The sequence below is a fragment of the Rhincodon typus genome, chromosome 40 (genome assembly GCF_021869965.1).
Source record: "Rhincodon typus isolate 14 chromosome 40, sRhiTyp1.1, whole genome shotgun sequence".
In the NCBI taxonomy this organism is placed as follows: Eukaryota; Metazoa; Chordata; class Chondrichthyes; order Orectolobiformes; family Rhincodontidae; genus Rhincodon; species Rhincodon typus.
In genome coordinates, this window is record NC_063371.1 from 11,309,769 (window position 1) to 11,329,145 (window position 19,377).

At 42.1% G+C, this 19,377-nt stretch overlaps 1 protein-coding gene across 4 annotated transcripts in view; it reads left to right on the plus strand.

Moving 5' to 3' along the window:
• LOC109914864 (glutamine--fructose-6-phosphate aminotransferase [isomerizing] 1) overlaps positions 1-19,377 on the plus strand; it is a 74,378-nt gene that overhangs the window by 21,228 nt on the left and 33,773 nt on the right. For 2 of the 4 annotated variants that reach the window (XM_020514479.2, XM_048618764.1), the window contains exons 5-12: positions 3,028-3,086; positions 4,056-4,190; positions 6,268-6,329; positions 9,383-9,462; positions 11,239-11,289; positions 13,714-13,819; positions 14,156-14,319; positions 16,491-16,586. In XM_020514479.2, the coding sequence (XP_020370068.1) occupies positions 3,028-3,086; positions 4,056-4,190; positions 6,268-6,329; positions 9,383-9,462; positions 11,239-11,289; positions 13,714-13,819; positions 14,156-14,319; positions 16,491-16,586 (753 nt within the window). The remainder of the gene's footprint in view (positions 1-3,027; positions 3,087-4,055; positions 4,191-6,267; positions 6,330-9,382; positions 9,463-11,238; positions 11,290-13,713; positions 13,820-14,155; positions 14,320-16,490; positions 16,587-19,377) is intronic. The other 2 variants (XM_020514480.2, XM_048618765.1) reach the window with 1 other exon arrangement.

A 19,377-nucleotide genomic window follows, 5' to 3' on the forward strand; every position in this document is an offset into this window, starting at 1 on the left:
TAGTTCTATTTCAAATGTTCCAAATTTGTGGTTTCCATAACTTGGTTCCTCCTACCTGATTTTCATCTTTCTATTCAGAGTCATGAAGTTGTTACGACCCACAGGGGTAGCACACTATAAATCAAGCCCCGCTATTCCCAGACTTGTGTCAAATGTTCACTTTTTTTTAAGATACGCACAGTTGACCTGCCTTTCAGTCTAAAGTTGATAGAAATCACGAACCGGGTTCCTGTGCTAAACAAGAATCATTATTTATTGGAAGTAATCAGGTTAAAGCTACAGGTAAAAAGATACAAACCATTGTCATAGAACGCAACAAGGTAAGAGTCTCTAATTCTTTTAGAAACTCACCCTTGCAGATACATACAAACGTATTCACAGGGAAAGTTCACTTGTCTTTTATTTCTGATTCCAATGTTGAGATGATCCTTCTTGAGCAAGCCAGGTCCTTGGCATTCAGTTTCCTTTCTCTGGAAGCTTCCACTGGTTTTACGAAGTATAGACTGAATGATCCACTTGGACAGTATCTCAGATTTATCAATTCAAAAGTCATAGCTCACTGCAACTGCAGCAGGAAAGGTAGATTCTATAAACTATAAACTAAGTTTTCTCCTGCAGAGAACAGGCACCTTTTACTGGGGAGATCAATGGCTCATATCTCTATGTCTTTTTCTCTCATGAGGTCTTTGTCTCTGTAACTTGTTTCCAGTTCCAACCTGTTGCACTCTTTGAAATCCAGTCAGCTTCACGTGAAAACAGTTCCTCAAACTCCTAATCATTTGCACATTACAGGAACCCACAGCTGCAAAAAGACTTCACAATAAGTGTCAAATTCATTGTTGTGAAATTACACAGCAAATTATCTTGTGAAATTATCCTGGCAAATCCCTGTTTTTAAAAACAGTACTTTCTCATTGCAGCCCACAGTTTTGAAAGACACAAAACTAAAAAGACAGGGTTCTTAGAGAGTGTAAATCTTAAATGTCCTCCTGTGAAGTAGTTGGAGGTGGCAGGTGTCCAATCTACCCATTCTTATCGATGTGAAAATATACACTGAATGCAGTGAATTTGGTTTACTTGAGATTGGCTTGAGGCCAATAAAAGGCCTTTTTTTTATTCTCTTTACTTACAGGCTGCACTGCCATCACAGTGATTTCTCCTTCCTGATGACCACAGAACTGGTTGCAATTGAACTATCATCTTAGATCACTGCTGCTCTTGTGACGGAGCTCCATATTGATTATTTTCCCCCATAGCGTTGAACCTTGCAGCTTCTACTGTAATGGGTTTATCCTGCCACTAATGTAGCAAACGCTTTGCAGAATAATTAAAGGTTTATCAGATGTATGGTGGGCTTGCTTGAAGTACATTCTGCATTTCTGATGCAGGGAATGGTGTAGCGTATTTCAGTGTAGCCAATCTGCAAATTGATAGACCCCACAAAATGGCTAACCTGCCCTTTGGGATTGGCGATAACACAGTGTGGAGCTGGATGAACACAGTAGGCCAGGCAGCATCAGAGGAGCAGGAAAGCTGACATTTTGGGTTGGGACCCTTCTTCAGAAACGGCCTTCAGAAAGGGTCAATTGGGCTAGTTTTTTTTTGGTGAGAGAGTTTAAAACTAAGAATACTGTCTGTGTGAAGACCTGTTTCTAAATGAATCTCCTAAATGACCTGCCCCCTTGCAGTGAGCAACCCAACACGAAAAAGAATTTCTCTTTATTCACCCTTCCACTTGCTTTCAAAATGTTCAAAAAAATGTCCTGAGCCAAATCACCGGCTAACTTTGTGCATTTGAGGAAATGCAAACATGATCCTATCCTCAGAGGTGAACCTTTTAAAGCCAAAGTAACATTCTGAGGCAGCATCATTACTTTTAGTCACCCTGTTGGAACCTGTAATGACTCACCTCCAGGGCAGGTAGGACTTTCATCAAGACCTTCCAGCCCAGAGATCAGGACACAAGACCACAACAGCCCTACCAAGGCTGTGTCTCCTTGCTGAGGTGCCTTGGCTGGAACTGCGCAGAGTCCTCCACTTGTGGTCTAAGTCAGCACTTTGTCTAGCTGCAAGAAAGATTCTTGCTTCGTTGTTCATATCTTCAATTTATAACGTCTCATTGTCATTCATCATTTGGACGTTTTTGTACCTGACCAGTGGACCGTGTTCACGAATGTATACACGGTACCTTCAATATCTTTCAACTGTTCATTGTTTCACTATTTAAGAAATACTGCCCTTTGTGGCCCAAAATAAATGGCCTCTGACTTGGCCATGTTAAAAATTTATCTACCACAACTTTGCCCACTTGGTGACTCTGTCATTAACGCTCTGATAGCATGCTGTAGCCTGATTGGCAAGCTTGACACGATTGTTATGTTTTTCTAAATTACTAGCACAGTGAACAGTTAAAACCCATGATACAGTATAGACCCTGATGAGTCATTACTACTCACATCCTTCCTTTTGAAGGACAGACCCGTATCTCTGGAAAGACTCGGCAGGTCTGACAGTATCTGTGGAGGAAGCTCACTGAATCTGAAACATTCACTCCAGTTTCTCTCCACAGATGCTGCCAGATCTGCTGAGCCTTTCCAGCAATTTCTGTTTTTGTTTCTGATTTCCACAGTTCTTTAGTTTTTAGACCCATATCTCTGCTGTGTCTCAGCTTCTACCTCACCAATCTGCCAACTCAGTCAATAAATTTTCTTCAATTCCATCCACTTAAATTTCAGCTGGCTTTCTCTCAAATTGAACTATGTTCAGTGTTTTCTGTGAGCCCATATAAAATAGACTCATAAATTTTCCACTGTCAACTACTTGAGTTCTCAACATAACCCATGTTGTCATAATTACCTCAAAGTTCTCTAAATACTGAGTCCCCGTATCCTGTGCTACAGATTCCAGAAAGTGCCTTACCACCTTCCACCATAATTTGTCGGTTCCTGGTTTGTCTCTTCATTTGTTGAAACAAAGAAGTTCAAAGAAATAGCCATGATTGCGAGACACCTGTATTGTTTCTTTCAGAGTTTGTTGTCATCCACAATGGCATCATTACAAACTACAAGGACCTGAAGAAATTCCTGGTGCGTATGTATAAAAATAGTTATCTCTGTTGGTTTGTTGCATTTATGAATTGAAAGGGAAAACAGATGCATTGAGGAGACTGTAATCAAAAGGGCTGGACAAGTAGTCAGGCAGCATGAGTTCAAATCTCATCACTGCAGCTGTGGGAAGCTGAATTAATTAATAGGTCTGGAATTAAATGCTGGTTTTATTAACAATCATTGAACTGCCATATTTTTTAAAAACTCACCTGCTTGACTAATAATTTCAAGGGAGGAAATCTACTATCCTCACCCAGTCCTGCCGAGAACCACAGCAATGTGGTAAATGTTTAACTGTGTTGTATCGTGACACTGTTGTTGTCAGCTCACTGCTGCCTGCTCAGGTACAACAAATTCACAGCGAAGCTCGCATCCCAAGAACAAACAAGTAAAATAATTCCAGCTCTCATCCCGAATGCGCGGTAACTGCTTGTAATGGGCAAACAATGCTAACTGGCTATCATTGCCATAGGTGTCACCTGCAACATAACAGACCGTTTTTTTCCCCCTCTGAAGAGGGTATGAATGGTTCCACACTTTCGCAGCTGATGTGATGAACTTACCAATTTACACTTTGCCTTTCTGTTGAGTTGATGGGTGACCTTCCCAAGGGCCTATCACAACATCCTGGAAGCAACATGGCCCTGGATCTGCATTGCAGATTGGCCCGGCACTTGGCATTTCCTGGTGCAACAGAGCTCACGTTTGGAATTTGGCAGAGGATATTACCCTATTCTGTTTGGCCTTCTGATAGGATATGTTGGTGTTCCACTGCACCACTCTGTCCTGTTGCCGTGTTTATTGACTAAAAGTATAACTTGTCTTCAGCAACCAGCAGAGGCACAATGCCCATACATTATACACAGTCTGTATTCGTGGCAAAACCCAGATCGTTGCTGGTTAGCCTTTGTGTCAGCTTCTCTTCAGACAACTCTGTTTTTCTTCCAGGAAAGTAAAGGTTACGAATTTGAATCCGACACTGACACAGAATCTATTGCAAAGCTGGTCAAATACATGTATGACAACCGTGAGAGTGACGACATCAGCTTTGCCACCCTCGTGGAGAGGGTCATTCAGCAACTGGTAATATTTTACCCTGGATTATTTTCCTTTTAATTGGGAAAAGAAAGTTTCGTCTGTGTTATAATGTACATTATCACATCTCAGCTTTGTCTCAGTATGAGTCTCAGTATCATCTCTGAAGCAGAAGATTGTGAGTGCATGTCCCACTCCAGAGACAGGTACGTCATCTTGGTTCACACTTAAGTTTAACATCAGAGGAGAGCTACTTCCTTCCAAGTGCAGTGTTTTGGAGGAAGTATTAAACTGAAGCCCTGTCTGCCTGCACAAGTGAACCTAAAAGATCATGGGACACATGAATGAAATTCTGACATCCTTGAACCAAAAATAGCCAATCAGATGAATTAGTTATTCTTCTCAGTGATGTCTGAGGAATCTTACCAGGCTTAAATTGCAGCCGTGCTTGGTTACAAAATAGCAGATAAAAATAATTCATGACATCTAAATTGCTTTTACGAATCCGGAGGATGAATAAGGCTTTCGAGAAATGCAACCTGTTCCTTTCCAGCTGTTGAACAGTAGGTGAACACAGTCGTGGCTCACAGTTTGCTCTATTGCTTTGCTTATAACTCAAGGGTCCAATCATCTCACTGAACAGCACTCATAATAATCAATATCTTTTGACTTCACTTGTGACTGTAATGCAGCAATGTTGCTTTGAGGTGTTCATTTATGCTGTGATCAGGGAGGTCTTGAACTTGTTGCAACCGCAAAGCAAGATAACATGAGCACTGACTGTCCTGCACTTGGAACAGGCCACAAAACACTGCTGTAACTAAACTTTCTCTTTATAATTTGCAAGCCATAAAAAGAGGTGTGTTGGCAGTTTACTGAACAAGCCAGCTGTTTTAGTGCCCATGTGAGCTTCTCTGCCACACCTTAAACTTATCATGCAAACTGTATCTGTGTGTACTTACAGTCTATGAGATGATCGCTAATTGGTTTTTAAGCCTATGCAAAGTAGTGAGTCCTTGTTTCAGAGATAGTAGGAACTGCAGATGCTGGAGAATCTGAGATAACAAGGTGTAGAGCTGGATGAACACAGCAGGCCAAGCAGCAACAGAGGAGCAGGAAAGCTGACGTTTCAGGCCTAGACCCTTCTTCAGAAATCATTTGATGCTGCTTGGCCTGCTGTGTTCATCCAGCTCTACACCTTGTTATCTCAGTGAGTCCTTGTTCCATGTTTCAAAATTGAATGACACAGGCCATTTCACTTGATAGAATATGTCCCCCTGTAGCCTTGCTTTATTAGTCAGAAGTCACATGATGCCGTAGTTATAATCCAACAGGTATATTTGAAATCACAAGCTTTCGGACCATAGTACCTTTGTCCGTTGAAGTCAGGACTCACCCCATCTGATGAAGGGTCTACGCTCGGAAAGCTTGTGATTTCAAATAAACCTGTTGGACCATAACCTGATGTCATGTGACTTCTGACTTTGTCCATTCTCGTTCAACACCAGCACCTCCACATCTTGGTTTATTAGTATTGTTATTGCTGTATGTTTTTGTCATGTGGTATAAAGTTCACATGATGTTGGAAAACTTTGAAAGTAGCCAACTTGCACTGCTGGGGAAAGAAAATCATAGTCTGAAGTAAATTCTGTGTTTTTGTTTTATTGCAAGTTTTAAGTGACAGTCATTTGAGTGCACTTTCTGTGATTTTGTGCCTGGTATTCATCTGATCTTTGTGAGCTATTTGAACTTCCCTTGGGAAGTCTGTGATGAGTTTGGAATCCCTTGATTGGGATACTGCCACGAACTGTTCAGAGACGTTTCCAGTGTCCCCTGTGCACTTGGGTGCTGCCTTGTCTGTCCTGCAATGAATACAAAGCATACTTTGTGTCTTATTTATTTCATATGACGCACCACCCGAAACCTCCTGCTGAACCCAATTAACTCACGGAGAGGGTGTCACCATTTGGGTTTCACCCTTTGGGTGGAATGTTTTGTAAATTTGGAAGAGCAAAGAGGAAAAGTGCAGGGACAGAATGATATTAGCCAGTTGCTGTTATTGGTTTTGAATGAGTTAGATGTGATGCTTGCTCTAACCCTGATCTGCTTCTATTTTTAAATCTAGGAAGGTGCATTTGCTCTGGTCTTGAAGAGTATCCATTATCCAGGTGAAGCAGTTGGTACTAGGTATGTAGACGAGAACATTGTGTCCATAACGTAATTTTCTCCCCAACCTGATGAGACAATCAGGTTTCTGTATGTTACATTTTTATAATTCTAACTCCTGGAGGTGGCAGTGGGGTGTGGAGCAGAAGGCGTTGCGACTTGGAAGTATGGATGCATTTTCCTCACTAAATGGAAAGCATTGACGAATGTTTGCTGGTGAAATGAAATTGATAGGTGGCTGGTAAATCCCCTGGAAACTTCCAGTAGGTTTGCCATTTCTTCTGAAATGACTCGGCTATGGACTACTGTTCCACGGTGGGCGTTGTATTGGTGTGGAAAACAAGTCGCAAAAAAAAAAATTCCAACAAAACATCAGAAGAAGTTTTTTGAAAAACCTAGATTCCGGGAGAAATGATGAAATTGAAGAAGGCTTCCAGACTCGTCGAAAGTAGGGTCAAACTGGATTCATAATGTTCATTCTCGTTGTGTCTCAGCTGCCAGATCTGCTGAGTTTCTCCAGAAATTTCTGTTTTAATTTCAAAGTACCAGCATCTGCGGTATATAAGTCTGCCAGTCCCTTTGTGATTGCAAACAATGATCAGACAGTGTGACTTTATAGATCGAGGAGCACGCTTTATGTATTTTAGTTCATTATTCATCTTGTCAGGAAATGGGCTGGCATGCATATTCATGTCACTCGTTTTATTGTGCGAGATAACGTGCCATTGTTGTCCAAGAAGACCTGAGTCAAATTATAAATGTGATTATGTTGTTGTAGAATGGCCATTGGGAACCAGTGAAGTGCAAAATGAGTCCAACATCTGCTCAGTGGTAAACGCAGCAGAGAACACAGCGATCAGGGGAAAACTATCGAGGGAATAGGCTTGAAGCAGCTGTGGCCTGCATGAGTACTTGGCGCACCCAGATAACCAAGGGGTAAAATGTCACAGCACTTGCCTAATTTCAAGCTCAAGTGACCAATCAGCATGATTTATCACAAATCACGGAAAATAGCTTGGTTTCAGAGGTAGAACTTGTCAAAAGCTTGAATCAGCTTCACAAGGCTCGGTACTAATTGTCACTAGCAAACATATCATGACAATTTAATGTGTATAGCAAGTGGATTGTGATCAAACACTTCCTATTTAATTCTTCAATTTGAGAATACAGAGTTTTGGTGCAGTTTCAGCTAGTTGTCCTTTGGGCTTTCAGTTCAGACGAGATGTAATGAATGAGTGGGAGGGATCAGTCATTCTACATTAGCAACCTGCTGACCTGTGTGTGGACTTCAAAATGTTCACATTCTGGCATAATGAGGAGTTGTATTGATTCATTCAGGGGAAGTGGGCAGTGCTGGCTGGGCTGGCCTTTGTCACCCATGCTTAGTTGCCCCTTGAGAGAGAGATGCTGAGTTGTCTTCTGAAATACATGGTGTAGGTAAACCCAAAATGCTCTGAGGGAGGGAATTCCATGATTTTGACCCAGTGATACTGAAAGAACATCAATATATTTCCAAGTCAGGATGGTGAGTGGCTTGTAGGGGGTATCTGCTCCCGTGTCCTTCTAGATGGTTGTGGTTGTGGATTTGGAAATTGTTTCCAAAGGGAAGGAAGTTTTTTTGTGTGTTAGTTGTTGAGAGCATTATCTTCTCATTTTCTGCTCGCTTGTTCTGTTTCATTTTCCAGAGTTCTGTTGGGTAATGCCAGCTTTGATAACTCTTCAAAAGTCAAACTCTTAAAAGGCATAGTTTCAGTTTTTGAAATAATGTATTGACATTTGGTGTATCAGTCTCGTTAGTGGCTTATTTAATCTCTGAGCAGGTCAGAGCTCTTACATAAAGAATATGAAAATGTTTTTGCGTTAAATCTTTCTTGTTGGTACGATGTTGGGAATGGAAATGATCAAATGGGAGGCAAACAGCCTCTCCTCATTACTGACTTTTGAACCTTTGTGCAGCTCATGTATCTCATTCAGAGAATTTGGCCTCCCATCTCCACCCCTGGGCTCTGGCTTGAACTGCTGATCTGATTGGCAGTGAAAATGGATTGCTGAGATTTCAGAGCAGTCATGTGAGATCGTGAGGGGCTTGATTTAGTTTTGAAATTATAGATCCTGTGACAAACCCACGAGAGTTGTTGCAATTTCAATTTGTCAGAGTTTCTCTGCACGTTGTCCTGGGTAGGTCATCTTCTGACCCCTTTATTGTTTAGCGCCATTATCTTAAGAACAAACGTCACAATTTAAACCCCTAATATTTTAAAGCATTACTTGAGGCAGTCTAACCGATCACCATTTTTTTATTGAAGATATTGTTCCCATTAAAGTTTCAGAAATGCATCTGTACTTAATTAACAAGAATAACCATGAAAGAGTCTTTGTTTGACTGAACTTTGTGCTCAATTTTCTTCGGGGTCAACAGTCAATGTTAAGATTCCAATTAGAGACTTGCATCATTCAAGTCAACTTTCTCTGCATTTAATTCAAAGTTTACAGGATTCATTTAAATGTTGCTGGAACTATTTGAAGCCAAATCATTCACTGAGAACCTCGAGAGCCCCTTTTGCTGAATTTGTGCCACTTGATTCATCTCTGTTCAGTTTGAATTCGGTTCACGTGCCATTTTTTACCTTATCAAAATAATGCACCGTAAACACTGGAAATGCTACAGATTTTTGCAGTTTTGTTTAATGGCCATACAAAGTGGTGCTAGTTCTGCTGTTTATGTGCACATGAATTGATACCCTCTGTATTTCGATATGTATATGATGCAATTTGCTTATGTAACGGTACGTTTCATCTTATCTCGAATTGTATGCACTGTTATTGTTGTGGCCATTGTTGGATGGTAACATATGTTCTCCCATGGCTGAAGCCAAGATAGTCTCTCTTTCACCCCTGAAGACAGTCACTGCATTTCACTGCCGTCGCAGAGTCCTCGTCTGAAGTCAGTAGGTTTGCTTGTTCTCCCCAGTCACCACCCCAATGTTGGAGTGGCTGAATAGCCTAGTCCCGTTCTTATGTTCAGTGTGGCTTTCACAGGAATAATTGTTCACCTATTTCTTTTCTATTTTCAGACGGGGAGGCCCTCTCCTGATAGGCGTGCGAAGTGAGCATAGATTATCCACTGACCACATCCCTGTGCTATACCGATCAGGTAAAGGAATGGCATTGACATTTACAGGATATGATCTTCATCCTGTTCCAGGATCCTGTTGAGTAATTCTCCTTATGGCGCCCTGTGACGTAATTCAGAGGCCACCCTTGCCCTTAGAACATGGCACGTCCTTGTTTTAATTTAAAGACCTTTATTTGCTTCTTCGGGCTCCTCCCTAATTTCAACATATTTCACACTACATTCTGGTTGTGAGCGAATTCCTGGCATATTATACTTTGAAGTTGGATGAGAGTAGTTCTTGTTTGTCCAGCCACCCCTTGTAGAATTTTCAAGAACTTGTTTACCTAAAGTTGGCAAGTGTGAGGATTGGATGTTGACTCTGGATGGGGTGGGATTTTCCTATGAGGAGAGGTATAGTAGGATGGGCCTGTCATCATTGTTGTTTTGAAACATTCAAGATGTTTAAGGGGTTTAACAGAATCAATGCAAAGAGGTTGTTTGCCCTTATGAGTGTGTCTCGGAGCAGAGAACACAATCTCAGATTAAGGGATCATCATTTAAAACAGAGGTAAGGAAGAATCTCGTTTCTCACAGGGTAGTAAATCCATGAAATATTTTATTGCAGGGGGCTGTCAAGGCCGGGTCATCACGTAAATTCAAGCCTGAGACAGACAGATTTTAAATCTGTAAAGGAATCGAGAGTTACAGGAAAAAGGCAGGAGAGTGGAGTTGAAGGTTATCAGACCATTCATGATCTCATTGAAAGATGGAGCTGACTTGAAGGGCTGAATGGCCGACTTCTGCTCCTACACCTCGTGAGCATTTATGACCCATCTTTAAGTATCCAATAATTCCAGTGTCTCATTAATGAAATTCAGGTCATTTTTTTTTAATCAGGCACCAAAACAGAATCTCAGAATTGTTGCCGTACATGCCAGGGCCATGAGCCATGGCCGTATCTGGTCTGGCTCTGTTCAAGAGGAATTCTGGCCCACTCCTCTCATATTTCACTGTTGCTCCATTTATTTTGTTTTGCTTTTCAGTTAACTCTCCAATTCCCTCTTGAAAAGCACAGTTGAGTCTGCTTTCATTGCACTTTGAGGTGGTGCTGTTCAGAGTCTGACTGCTCGTTGCAGAACAAAAATTTTCCTCATGTTTAGTCCTTTGCTAATTGTCTTCAAGACTGGAATTACAAATACTGCTTTTTCATTTAGGGCATAATTTTTCACACGGACTTGGGCATGAGTCATACAGGTTTACACCACAGAAGGAGGCCATTCAGCCCATCAGTCAACATGACTTAGTTGATATCCACCTTACTCTTGAACAGCATTGCTTTTGTGTTCCAAGGTAGTTAATGTGAATTTGAGAGACATTTTTCACTGAAGAAGGTCAGCTGAGGTTAGTGGCCTTGCACAATAGCAAGCTTCCTCAGGGTAGCAGGCAAGTCTTTGATGATTTGCCATCTTCAAAATTGTAGAGGGAAGATGAAAAGAGGAATTATCCACTTATCAGAGCCATGTCCTTGCTGCTGACATTGATACAACCCTTCAAGAGGTACAAGTGCTTCATCACATCAGGCAAGGCAACCAGAAATTGTTCACATTCACTCTTTGTTTCGTTTCCTGCTGGAAATGTCAATGCACAGCCTTCTTCCACAATGCAAAAGTACTCCAGCATGACGATGAATCTCCGTGGTTGGCCCGAGTGTGACTACAGCCTTAGCCGTGTTCTCGTGTGCAAAATTTTAAATTATCGGTCAAATGTTTATTTCTGGTCGTGTTTTACTTTTATTCTCTAACTTTGCAATTCCAGCTGATTTTAAGAAGGATGGACTATCAATGGAATCAGAAAACAAAAGTTTAGGTCGAGTATTAAACCTTGGTACACCTCGTATATCTTCTCCTGTTACTTGGTGCTGTGAAACTTACCAATCATCATGGAGAGCTCAGCAAGCATCTTGGGGCATTGGTGCTGTTTCCATGTTTGATGCCTTTTGTGCACGTTATGTCTCACAAAAAGAAATGTTGCAAACACTTAACAGGTCTGCCTGACCTCTTGAGTGTTGCTGGCATTTTCTGTTTCTGTTGCAGATCCCAAACACAGCCTCTGCTTTCCTAAATATGGCTGATTTGGACAATGCACCATCCTTGGAGCTGAAGAGCCCAAGTTTGGTGTTCATGTTTTTTTCAGTGCTGTGACATGTAGCTCTGTCAAAGATGATGATTGCAATTCGGTATTTGTTGACAGGAAATTCAAAGATAGCCCATGGTTACTTGCACGTTGAGATAATCATGTTCCATTTCCTCTGGGAGGTGGAACTTGGGATGGCATTTAGATCTCACATGATTCTTTTCTGAAGCTTGTGGCTTTGTAAGTGGCATTGTACACTGTATGCATCCCTTATGTAAACGGTGTAATTTTAAAAAAAAATCAAGGCCAGCACACAACTCCTGTCAGCCACACTTCAGCATAACACTTAAATGTCTTTCTGAAACTAACTCCCACTGCCCAAATTTCGCTTGATTTGGTTCACATTGACCCAGACTTGTGCCCTCACATTTACCCCCACCTTGTAAAGGGCTTCATCTCCTGGAAAGCAGCACCAACTCCTGTTGACACTAAATAAAAAGGAAACATTAGGCTTACCTTGAGTGTGCAGAATTTGCATGTCAGTCTTCCTTTCAACATCTGGGCAATCACAATTTAGAATTAGAATGCTTAGAGCGAATGTATTTTGCTTTAATCTCAGCGTGCCATGGTGGAAACTCTCATTTCCTCACACAGTCCTGTTCTGTTCTCTAATCTGGGGAGAATCTGTTTACTCACAGTAAAATGGCTATTCAATTGTTTGGTCTGGACTAAATCCAATGCATCTTCCCCTGTAAAGTCAACCTGTATATTTAAGTATTTGGTGGAATGACAGGGAAAAAAAATAGGTGAAATGCAGAATATTTTTGAATTGGAGCAAGATTGGGAAGTATTCATGCCCATAGGAACATGGCTACCTTTGGTCATGAGGCATAATGACCTTAAAATGCATCTGTACGAAGCCTTGAGGAAGGTTTGTTGTTTGTCAGCCTTCGTTGCAAGACGATTTGAGGACAGGAAGAAAGATGTCTTGCTGAAATTGTGTCGTTATTTGGTGAGATCATACCTAGGGTAGTTTACTGAAGGAAGGAGTGCGATGAAGGTCCATGAACCTGATCGCTGGGTTGGAGGGATCGACATACGAAGAGAAATTCAGGACACTGGGCCTGTATTCTCTCAGGTTTAGAAGAATGAGAGGTGATCTAATTGAAACGTATGAAATATTGGCCCTGAGTGGAAGGTCTAGAATCAGGGAAACACTCTGAGAACAAAAGGCAAGCCGTTTCAGACTGAGAGGAGGAATCTCTTCATTCAGGCTGTGATTCTTTGGAATTCTCTATCCCAGAGGGCGGTGGAAGCTCAGTGATGGAGTTTGCTCAATACAGAGATCAGTGGAGTTCTGAATGTCAAAGGTGTTGAGAGATAAGTAGATTGTGTGGGAAAAAGGCATTGAGACAGAAGATCTTCCAGTCGAATGCTGGAGCAGGCTCAAGAGACCAAATGACCCTTGTTCCCAACCAGGGAGAGTACTAATTTAAACTTGCATCTTTAGCACTCCCAATGCAGAACTTCACATGCTAGGGGTTCATCTGCCCAGTCAGGCTGTTGTTCCAGGGGATCATTCACTATTTCAAAGAATATGAGAGTTATTCCCACTGCCCTAACCAAAACTTAGCCCTCAATCATCATCACCAAAAGCAGATTTTTTGATCTCATAGCTGGCAGTGGGAACTTGTGTGCAAATTGGCTGTCATGTGTCCTGCTTTAAATCGTGGCTTTGCTTCAGAAAAGCTTGGCTGTAAAGCTTCTGAGATGTCTATTGGTCACAGGGTACATGATATAAATGGACGTTTTTCCTTATGTTGAAAAGGTCACTTGTAGTCAACAAGGATCCAAACTTCCAAGTGTTTGGGTGTTGCTTGTGACCTGTTTGGAGGCTGCCTTAAGTCTTTTTTGACAAGGGCCTTGGAACAGGGTGCTTACAGAGGGATGAGCAACAAAGATGGTCACAAGGAAGTGGAAACCAGTCAAACATTCTGTTTCATTTCCACTGTAGAGAAATGCAGTCTGGTAAAGAATTGCAGATTTCCGGATGAGCATTACAGGGGAAATGCAAGGATCAGGATTTCTATTCTGTTCAACCCTTTGGCCTGAGTTTGATAATTCTGCACCTTGATTGTCATGTCCTATACTCAACAGGTAAGGACAAGAAGGGAAACTGCAGCCTTCCTCGTACTGACAGCACCACCTGCTTGTTCCCAGTAGAGGAGAAAGCCGTTGAGTACTACTTTGCATCAGATGCCAGGTAAGCAATGTTGTCCCAGCGATCTGGCCAAACTCTCTTTAGATGTTTGTAGCAGAGCTGCAACACAAAGGATCGATGACCTTATGGATGGGCCTGTGGATTTCTGAAGTGCAATAGACAGAGGTGCAAGGTTCTCACTGGATTTGTGTTTGACCCTGAATAAGATTGAGTGGCATGGGGTTTCAAAGTGTGTGAGTGGTCTCTGTTCGGTTTCCAAGGAAAGAATAGAGGGTTATAAGAGTATGAGATGGTGGTGGTGTCCACTGACATAAAGCAGCAGACTTTGACCACATTGCACGCTGCAGCCTAATGTATTGTCCTTCTAACGTCCAACAGCGCTGTGATTGAGCACACTAACCGAGTGATCTTTCTGGAGGATGATGATGTGGCAGCCGTGGTAGACGGACACCTCTCTATCCACAGGATTAAGCGCAGAGCCGGCGATCACCCAGCCCGTGCCATCCAGACTCTGCAGCTGGAGCTGCAGCAAATCATGAAAGGTATGAGAGAGGGCACCTCTCCAGCAGCTGCATTCTGGAGCATTAGCTTTTCCTGTTTCAAAGCATGATTCCTTGAAGATGTTAAATCACACAAGTGGGAGAGTACAGAAGGAGGGTATTTGGCCCATCATGACTCTACCAACTCTCTGAATGAGCAGTTCCCTTCTCTCACCTTCTCCCTATAACCTTGCACATTCTTCCTTTTCAGATTCAAGTCTAATGACATTTTGAATTCTTGTTTTGAACCTGCCCTCCACCACATTGTCCTGTAGCACATTTCAGACCCTGCTTCTCGCTGTGTGGAAAAGATTTTCCTCCGATCGCTTTTACTCCTTTTACTAATTATTTCAAATCTGGTGCCGTCTCCTTCTCACTTCGTTCATGTTGCTCCGTATTTACCCTCAAGTAGACCTCACGTAGTTTTGAATGCTTCAACCCCCCCCGCCCTTGTCTTCTCCAGTTAAAACAGCCCCAATTTCTCCATTCTATCTTCATAACTGAAATTCCTCAATCCCAGAACCATTCATGGAAACCTCTCCTTCACCAGGGCCTTGAGCCATAAACACAGACGGTGCTGGGAATGCTCAAAAGGTTGCGGAGCAACTGTAATGAGAGAAACAGGTAACATTGCAAATCCATGTTGCTCTGCTGGTCCCAGGGTCCAGGGCAGACAGGCATGGCCTCTGGGCAATGGGCCCAGTGCAATGAAAGAGCATCAGTCGAGAAGACCCTACGAAGGCGGGATTGTCCTCTCTGTCAGAACCATCCTGCACCACCTCCACCATCCCTGAGCTAAATTTGTGGCTCCTCCTCGCTTCCAGATCCCCCTCCAACCTCCTTTTTATCCTCAGCCATTGGAAAGGGGAGCCACATCAACAGCACTTGTTGTAGGCCTGCTCTGCTGCTGATGTCACCGCCCGTATGTATGTGGGTGGTGGGGGATCTTGTGGAAAGGACAAGCACTTTGCTTAGAGTAACCCAACTGGCTCAGGAATGCCTTTTCAGGCAGGAAATCTGCCATCCTGAGCCGGGACAGTCCTATGTGCGATTGCACACTTGCATGCCCCGTGGTTGTAAAGACATGGACTGCAGCAGCTCTCCAAGAACGTGGCTGCCGCCACCTCCTAGTCAAGGAAAGTTAGGGATGGACAGCAGATGCTGCTGTTGCTGCAACCATACTCATCCTCTTAGTAAATGAGAAAAACCGTGCAAGGTTCAGATTGAATTTGTATGCAGCTTTTGGAGCTGACAGAGAAGAAACTCTCATTTTGTCAGCCTGCGTTGGAGTTGATCCCAGGTCCAGAGGTAAACAGCAAGCATGGAATTGCCTCTCTGGGCTATAATGCTGTAATAAATTCCATGTGTCCTGATGGAAAGTGATACCATCTGTGCCATTTCAGCATTTACAGGTTCTGCCAAATTGTATTTCATTTACTTTTATGATAGAGAAAGTTCACATCCATCAGAGTTCTGTTTCCCTTTGGCACTGATTAGGTTTCTGTTTGGCCTAGTTTGTTGGCACAAACACTATGTAGCTGCATGATAGAATCTATTCATGTGTCCTATTTTGAGGACTGCATAACCTTTCAATGAGTGTGTACAGTTTTCCTCAGGTTATGTGTAGAGAATGCCTATCAGTGAACTTTCCAACCTGACTATTTTAATGCAACACCAGCAGTTTTTCCCTGAATGGTCACATTTAGATATACACTTCCTACAAGCAGGTTTCAGCCTTTTAATTTCGGTCAGAGCAATTTCAAATAGAGAAAGGGGCTGTGGAGTACCTTGCAAGTTCATGGCCTGTCCTAGAAAAACCCAGAATGAAAAATACCTCAACCAGAGCAGGAGGTAACTAAATTAAAAGAAATCAACTTGCTAATGACATCGTGTGGGTGAAAAATGCCAGCATTATATCTAAACTGACTTGGTTGCAGATCTAATTCTCCCAATAATTTAGCATTAAAAAAGTGACTTGACTTGTGATACTTTGGCTCATATTGAAATATCTGGATTGTGTACATATTATGTTGCCATCTTCGGTTGCTGATCCTGAAGGACTGCTGACAGACTGAGCCATATGACTAACTCATCATTCAAATCTCTCTGAGCATGGTGGTGATAATGTAATGTCCTGATTTTTGTTTCATTTTCCCCCTGCATTTTATTTACAGGCAATTTCAGCTCCTTTATGCAGAAGGAAATCTTTGAGCAACCCGAGTCTGTTCTGAACACCATGAGAGGAAGAGTCAATTTTGACGACTATACAGGTAAGACGATTTAGCAGCAGTTTTGTGGATGCCATTTCAATTTTGTGATTTACTGTGCACTTTCGTGAGCTCATTGTTCATATGTGCTGAAGTTTGAAGCCATGTCAATCGTAGGGGCAAAAAAAGGCCATACAACCCATTAACCCTGTTCCATCTTGCAACAGGGTCATAGCTGATCTGATTTTTGCCTTAACTCTATTGAGTTGACTGCACTCCATATATTTTAACAGCCTGACAGATCAAAAATCAGTCTAACCTAATGTGGAATGTCAGTGATCCAGCCTGCACTGTTCTCTGTGAGTGAGAATCTCAAGGGTTAATAGCCTTCAAAGAGAAGAATTTCCCCCTCATATCATCTTAAAAAGGAGACTCTTTGTCTGAAAATTGTGTCTCCTAGTTCTAGATTACTCCAGGAGCATCCTCTCAGCATCTTTCCTGTCAGGTCCCCCTAAAATGCAAATGTTTCATTCTTCTAAAGTCCGACACACATAAGCCGAACCTTTTGTCATAAGACAACCCCACCATTCCAAGACTCAGCCCAGTGAATCTTCCCTAAATTGTTTCCCTTGCAGGTGTAACCTTCCATCAGGAAGCAATCAGGACTTCACATTATTCTTCAAGTGCAGGCTCCCAGTGTCCACTTCAGGATGGAGTATTTTTAGGCTCCAGCTCTCTTGCAAGAGCAGCCTGCAGCAATTTGCCAAAAAAACTACTTGGTGTTGTGTATGCTAATCTTTTGTGGTTCATGTTCAAGGGCAGGGACGCATTGATTTAATTTGAGCCAAGCCATCCTCTTGCAAACCAAACTGAACTGAAATTGGCCTTGCCTCCCTTTTGTAAGACGATGCACAAAATGTTAGTCCAATGTGGACGAAGTACTGATTGTGCAGAATGTCTGTTTAAAAATTGTGTTCATGTTCTGTGCAAGATTCATCATGACACATAGAGGTAACTTTTAAAATCATGATGGAGGAGCAAGACAGTCCGGTCTAATTCATCTACTCAGAAAAATCCCAGAATCTAACTGTTGCAATATGCCATTTGAATGCATCAATTTAAATCCTCAAGCCTGTTTTGTAACAAAATCAAAGTCAATATGCTGCCTTTTCGAGATATATTTCAACACGTGTTAAGGTTCCACTGATGGTCATACTTGACAGGCCAGAAGTCAGAGTGAAATCCAGCTCGATAGAGCTTAAGTTTTATTTTTCATCTTTTGACTGACTCTTGAGGTCAGTCACTGAACATACTTACAAGATTACTGAATTTATTACTCAAAAGAAGAATGGGAACTGTATCAAACAAGCCAAGAACTCTTAGGTGGTGATTGTATTTCAGACATCAGAAAGAGTCAGTGATTCATCCCTTTTCTCCCTGCAGCATAGAAAATAGGTGCAGGAGTAGGCCATTCGGCCCTTCAAGCCTGCACCACCATTCAATACAATCTTGACTGATCATGCAATCTCAGTATCCCTCTCCCATGCTCTCCCCATACCCCTTGATCTTTTTAGCCGCAAGAGCTATGTCCAGCTCCCTCTTGAATGTATCTAATGAACTGAGTCCAACAGCTTCCTGTGGGAGAGAATTCCAAAGGTTCACAACTCTCTGAGTCAAGAAATTCTTCCTCATCTCAGTTCTGAATGGCTTACCCCCTTACCCCTGAAATACCCTTTCAGTGCTGAAATCTCAGTGAAGAACCATCCCCATCTCTTGTTTCTTACTTAGCTAACAGGGCTACATTTGGTTTCCTATCAGTAAGTTGCTGTGCATTCACTGGATGCTGTTACATTAATTCATGTCTCTCCCCAAGACTGTTAAAACCAGCTGAAAACTGAGCTCACTTATTACTTAATGTGGCTTCCTCAACTAATCTCTTTAAAAGCCTTTCCAGATGCCTCCCTATCTAATCCCCGGAGCCTACTGCTTCTGGAGCTTGTTTTTACTGATTTCAACCCTGCTTTCACTTCAGGGCTTGTACCCATCCCTGACTGCTTGGAGACTACTAATATTAGCACCTCTGCTGTTTCAAGCCCTTTCCCCCTGCATGAACCTGCTTCTAGTTCCTCTCTCTCTCTCTCTCTCTCTCTCTCTCTTTCTGTGGTGGTCATAAAACCCAAGTCAACAAACACCTTCGCATTGATCACTCGAGGTGGCTTCCTGATTATTTACCTGAACTCAATGTTCAAATTAACTTTCTGACCTTAAAAAACATCAAATCTTCATAGAAATGAAAAACTGGAAGCTGTTTTATCTCTGCTTTTTACTCCGTGGAATTTCTCAAATCATAATATTATGAACCTTCACAATGCAGCTGAGGTGACCAAAATCTATGAACCTCCATTTTAAAGGGAACAAATAATCCAACATTAATTGCCATTTACAACAGAGATTTTCAAATTTTTGCCACCTTTTACATGTGTAATTGCTTCCTGCTTCATTCCGGAGTGTCCTGGCTCTAGTTTTTTAGATCATGCCTCCTGGTACAGCATTCCCCATCCCAGTGGAAATTGGTTCTCGCTGTTAACCCCATTAATTCCCCTCAATATCAAGACAACTTCAAACAAGTCTCTTAAATTCCAGGAAATTGGACTTTATTTCACTTCCATTGCAAAGTGTCTTTGTTTAAAATTCCATTTCTAAAGTTGATAACTGTTTTGTGATTGTTCTTGCTGACAACAATCCTAAATTTCCCTCTGGCTACTTGGAACATGTCTGCTTGACCCTGATGTCTGAATTCAATACACTGTGGGGTGATAAAGGGGAAAACTGCTGGTACAGAAAACAAATTGTA